Source organism: Sinocyclocheilus rhinocerous, unplaced genomic scaffold, assembly GCF_001515625.1.
Source record: "Sinocyclocheilus rhinocerous isolate Xijiao unplaced genomic scaffold, SAMN03320098_v1.1 scaffold933, whole genome shotgun sequence".
Classification (NCBI taxonomy): Eukaryota; Metazoa; Chordata; class Actinopteri; order Cypriniformes; family Cyprinidae; genus Sinocyclocheilus; species Sinocyclocheilus rhinocerous.
Genome location: NW_015654506.1, coordinates 210,955 through 217,163, shown reverse-complemented (window position 1 = coordinate 217,163; position 6,209 = coordinate 210,955). Strand labels below are relative to the sequence as shown.

Below are 6,209 nucleotides of genomic sequence, written 5' to 3'. Positions count from 1 at the left end.
TTTTTTTTTACTCTTTGTACAGCAGTTATTGTTAATTCTAAATTATTTTTTTAATGTAGAATATGTGTTACATAAATACATGAAATGTAGAATTTTTACATTCTACATGTAAAACAATTTTTACATCCCCCCACACGCATAAAAGTGAAACTCCGCCTATGATTGTGCTGTTACTCCTTTCGAGCCGAATTTCACAAAATAGGGTGTTATTTATGGGGAGTAGAATTATTTATTTATTTCAATGAATGTAATCGATTAGATATCATAATATTTAGGCTATAATAATATAAATCAGGTTGGTTTGTATTGCTGACATATGTAAATGATATGCGTGCGGCCTGCAAGACTTGCACTTGGACCATAGTGCGGCCCAGTGGAAAAAAAGGTTGAGAACCACTGGTTTAGACAATTAATTCAATGTTTGTGCTTTCTGTATATATACATATACGTGACCCTGTCTGTGAAATCCAGGCTAAAGTCTCAAAATCTAATTATGAGATAACAAGCATCAAAGTTTGATTTCAACCATTAATTTCACTATGATTTCAATCTTTGACATGGCCTTACTCAGTCAATATTAAAGATATAAAGGTTATATTTTCACAGAATGTTCTACATCTTTATGAAGGATGATTTTATGTAGAAAACAGTAAATCACCAAAAAATTACTTTAGCTGGGTTTTCACAGGTAGGGTCACATATATATACTATATACCGTGTGTGTGTGTGTGTGTGTGTGTTTATCAATTTAGTCATTAATAACCCATATGGATTTTATCTACAGTGCATGTACCATCATGTAACTGATCACATCCCTGAAAGTAAGATCCCTCTCCTTTAGCAACACCATTTTCTGTTTAAGCAGGAAAGGTTTGTAAAAACTGCAGGTCTACCAGTTTGCTTTCTAGAGAAATATCAACACTTATTAAAACTGCATGTAATATAAATTCATAAAACAAATATGAGATCAGTTGAACTGAAACTAATTCTAAAAACCTTTCAGGAGACTGTACATGAGAACAATTCAGAAAGAACATATTGTGACAGATAATAAAAGTAATGAAACACTACGGTGCACACAAAAGTGTCATGCGAAAATAACAGTGCTGTTAGCAGGCGAGACAATTATTACTTTATAAATTATGCAAAAAATAAACATTTAGAATGACACTTTGTTTTTCCTGTTCCCATTAGTATGTACATGGTAATGAATAAATAAATCATCAAGAGTGCTCTGACTAATAATAACATAATTCATTAAACAAAACTGGCGGCTATGCTAATGTCAGAGAAAGCAAATAATAATGGATGATTCGTTTTATAAATATAAACACAGATAAATGAACACCATCAACTAAGAAAGAATGAGTTGTATCTGTCTGGACTTACTGTAAACTGTATTTGGCAACCGCCCATGATGTAGTCCAGAAAGGAATGCATCTTAATAATCTGTGGATACAAAAGGACAGGTTATCGTGAATTCAAGCACTTTCACGTTGCTATCTTCTTCTCATCACTTCTAATTTATGTCAACTATGATCAAATTCATTGGCCATTTGCAGAGCTAGAATCTCACATTTTAGCCGGATGGAATGACTTCTAGCTGTGTGAAGTTCCCACCTCCATCTACTGTAACCATAAACGCCTCTGCTGACAGCATGACACTGCCACTTTTTGAAATACAGGGCCTACGGGGAGGAGACAAGGTCCTCTAGAGCATCATTTCATGATGAAAAAATGTTACCTTGCACTGATTCAGAATGACAATCCCAGAGTTCTTGTAATTCTTCTTCTTGACTTTATATTTAGGGTTTATGCATTCCCACTGGACCTGTCATTGTTTCAAGCATATACAAATAAAAAATAAAAACAAACCATTAGCTTTCCATTACTGGTTGGAGTGGGCGATCGAGACATCCTGGACAATATAATAGCTTCATTAGAACGTGTGAGATGGTGCATAATAGCTTCCCATTGGAGCAGCGAAGGCCAAAAACAAGTGCTCCAGTTGACAATAGACTCAGAAAACAACAATTTCAGTCATAATAATGAGGAATGATGTTGAGCCTGGAAGCGATGTTCTAAAATAATTAGCAGACTCTGGTACTGCCGCCTGCGGTATAGAGATACCAGCCCAAAGCGTTCAAGACTTCACAAGAGAACGAGGTGTCATCCAGCTGTAGCTGTGCATTTTAGCAGAGTTACAATTAACTGACAGCTTAAAAGACAATGACTTATTGTTTTCAAAATCAGAAAGAGATGCTGGCTAATTTAGTCTTTAGCAGTAATGGTTAATCACTGGATCCATTTTTAGAGCAAGCTGCGCATTGTAGACTATTTAATGGGGATTGAATACTCTTTAACACTTACACAGAACAACATCCTCATTATACAATTATCCAGTTCTCTTCTAGTTTGTAAACAGCATATTGGTCCTGAAATGCAATAAAGCGCAAACTCCAAATTACAGAAGTGCAGAATGACTTAATGGACACAGCAGCAGGTGCTGGGTTATGAATTCTGATGTGATGCTTTTTGTGTGTTTGCCTGATGTTTAAAGTGCACAGCTACACATATATTTAAAAATAGCATTTAAAAAAACTTTCCATCAATTGTGTCATTAAATTAAATCATTCTAATTATGCAATTATTCCACTTATAATTCCATTAGAGCACATTGTTCTTTTGCAGTCAGTAATTTTGAGTTCAGTTATGTTTTTTGGTATGTGTACATCAGGTCCTTCTTAAATGGATTTGGTTTCAAAGAATCAACGAATCAAATAATCGATAACTGAAACAATCACTGAATCAATCCGAATCTATCTGTATGTCTAGCTATCTATCTATACATCTATCTATCTTTTTAGATGATGAGAATATGAGAGAAAAATCCAGCCGTTCAGTTCAGGGATACTGGAGGTAATTCTCTACAGAATCTGTTAAAGTACAGAAGAAACTAAACTGACTGTGACCCACATGAAGATCTCTTCATATAACCTCATTCCTCTTTCATCTTTCACTTTTGCTGATTACTCTTTGAAACGAACTAGTTCCTACTCATCAGTAGCTTAACCTGCTCTGAATATCTCACAGAGCTGTTTCAAATAAAGTCAATTGGATTTAAAAATCTGCTTGGCTTGTAGATGGTGTTCTCTGTGTGTTGGATGTGAAAGTACTAAAATAAATTGATACATTTTTTATAACAAGTTTAAAACTGTCACCTGTTTTCCATCCATCGCTGATCGCATCTCTTTGAACGTAGCTTGAAATTCCCCTATGAAATCGTGCTTTCCGTTCGAGTCCCAGTCCCACACTGTACACTGGATGTTAAGGGAAGAACACAACAGGCTGAAATTTAATATTAATAAGGCATCTAAAGCAAATATCACTAAAGCCTATGTGTTGGTCCAGTGGTATGCATGATTGAACTCTTGCGTCTTTCACTTTTTTCATCTCATTTCAATTGATTTCTTCTCTCCTCATACTCCCCATCCCCTTCGAATACATTTGTTTCCTCCACAGACATCTAGTTTGGATACCATTTTTTCAGCATTCCTCTGGAGCAGAAATCAAAGATATTCTGCTGGATGTGCACACCATCTACTCTTGTTGAACCCATTCTGGCTGCCTACATACGGTCCACAGAGAACGCTGATCACCACAAATGTCTGGAACCCGAACACACAGCATAAAGAACTGGAGCAGACTTATCATTACTGTGCCCCATGCATTCATGCATTAAACATAAAGTGACATTACAAATTAATTAAAGTTTAATGGTTTTCTGCAATATTCAGGACAACAGGGGGTTGACTTATATAATGCTGCTGTAAAAGATGAGACCAGGGCATAGTGTGGGTGCTTTTTATTCACACAGTACTTAGCCTAAGCAATTCTGTTATCACATTTTCATACTTTTATGATGCAAGACGGAAATGAGTTGGACAAGCACAATTTAATGCTGATGTGTGTAATTTTTCTTGTATACCAGCATATGCCAACTATAACTAAGCCATTTGTAGCCATTTAATCAGCCTGAAACAGCGAGATTGGCTCAAGTAATGCCATTAGATGGGGGCAGGACTATCTGTCCAACCAATAGAAGACAAAGTGTTAAAAGATATTCTGAGGGAAACCTATTTAGAAAAAACTAGCTTCCGTTTTAAAAGCTTTAAAAGAAAAACAAATTCTAATTCATCGAACATTTCTAATTCATCAACAACAACAAAAAACTCAGTAATTTGTGAAACATCTGGGGGGAAAATGTAAAATTAAGCAGCAAGGTAAGAAAGGATACTAAGGCCCAATCCCAATTCTACACCTTAGCCCTTCCCCTTTCCCCTACCCCTCCGTTTCGCGCGTTCACGTGAAGGGGTAGGGGTGTCTCGATTCTCTTTTGGTTGGAGGGGTAGGGGAAGGGCCAGATAGCCCTTCAAACGAAAATTTTTCGGGACCACACTTCAAACGAAGGAGTATGAATTATCTCAGCGTAAACCGGCTTCAGCGGCAACATGGCTGCCATAGCGAACAAAAACACATAAATGTAAGCATTTTTAGCATTAATAAAGATTTTAACGAAAAGTAATCATTTGTTTTATGTTACTTTCAATTGTGAGTTCATATTTACTCACAGAAATGTTTGCAAAAAATCACAAAAATTTCCTAACGTCATATCATTACAGACTGCACGATAGTGCCACAACATATTTTCATGTCTGATCAGGGCGATAACCACCATAGACATTGAGGGGGGCTAGTCCCCCCAATAATTATAAATCGCTAAACCCTTTTCTCAAATATTGCCAATTGGAGAGCGAGAGAGAGAGACAGAGAGAGAGAGAGATGAAAGTTGCGTGTATGCGCGTCTGTGCGTTTCTCTTTTTAGAGTGAGTTTACTTCAAAAACATCGATTTTATCCTCTTGTTTCTGGAAAATATAATGTAGCGATTCAGTATTTAAACTGTTATTAATAAAAGTCGTGGGGCAGCGTTGACAAGTATCTTTGCTCCTGGATGTGTGAGCTGCGTGATCTCTGATATGTGTGTGTGTGGGTGTGTGTGTGTGTGTGTGTGTCAGTAAGCAGCGCATTAATATAGAACAATAATTAAAGGCTCTCATGCTCACCAGCATAGGTGTGTGTATTGTAGGAGCTAGACGACGTATGATGACGTGTGACAGCATAGTAGTGGTGTCCCAATTCTTAGGGGAATATTTTCACCCCTACCCCTTGACACTCTGTTTCAAGGGACAAGGGGAAGGGGTAGGGGAAGGGGTATAAAATAGAATTGGGATTGGGCCTTAACTAAAGAGCGGTAAACCCCTTTCTAGTTCGAAATAATTGCAAAATTTGCTGAACCAAGAAATGGTATCTTTGGATGCAGACAAAGCTTTTCTAGTCATTCTAATATGCTGATGCTGATTTTTATTATCAATGATGAAAACAGTTGTGCTTTAAAAAAAATCTGATAACACTTTACTTAAAGCCTTTATGTATAATGCATCATAAAACTAGTTTTAATGCATTAATTATGCCTTGTAATGCACTTTATAATGCATTGTACACTCTCACATATAATTGTAACCACAGCTGATACATTATAACACTTATCAATTAATTGTTACACTATGCATTTTAAATTTGGTTTTAATTATTTATGACAAGATATAATGTATTACAACACACATGAATAATTATAATGCATTATAGCCTTTAATAACAGTTAAAAAAATTAAAGTGTTACTAAAAATCTTACTGACTGAATTTTTGAATGGTAGTATATACAGTATATGTGTTAGCTTTTTAAGAAAATGACAAATGAAGGAAAAACATTCAGCTGACCACAAGAGGCAATATACAAGCAATATACTGTTATATATGTGACCCTGGACCACAAAACCAGTCTTAAGTCGCTGGGGTATATTTGTAGCAATAGCCAAAAATTATTAACATCAAAATTATTGGTTTTTCTTTTATGCCAAAAATCATTAGGATATTAAGTAAAGATCATGTTCCATGAAGATATTTTGTAAATTTCCTACTGTAAATATATCAAAACTTAATTTTTGATTAGTAATATGCATTGCTAAGAACTTTAAAGGCGATTTTCTCAATATTTAGATTTTTTTGCACCCTCAGATTCCAGATTTTCAAATAATTGTATCTGACCAAATATTGTCCTATCCTAACAAACCACACATCAATGGAAAGC

At 35.6% G+C, this 6,209-nt stretch overlaps 1 protein-coding gene across 3 annotated transcripts in view; it reads right to left on the bottom strand.

Annotated features, from left to right (window-relative positions):
* The window catches only part of cpne4a (copine IVa), a 67,681-nt gene that overhangs the window by 15,833 nt on the left and 45,639 nt on the right, over window positions 1-6,209 (bottom strand). For all 3 annotated transcript variants that reach the window (XR_001637310.1, XM_016524090.1, XM_016524089.1), the window contains exons 8-10: window positions 3,222-3,320; window positions 1,745-1,831; window positions 1,390-1,449 (exon numbers count right to left, since the gene is read on the bottom strand). Coding sequence is in view for 2 of the 3 variants with exons in the window: in XM_016524090.1 (XP_016379576.1) it covers window positions 1,390-1,449; window positions 1,745-1,831; window positions 3,222-3,320 (246 nt within the window). In the remaining variant the exon portion in view is untranslated. The remainder of the gene's footprint in view (window positions 1-1,389; window positions 1,450-1,744; window positions 1,832-3,221; window positions 3,321-6,209) is intronic.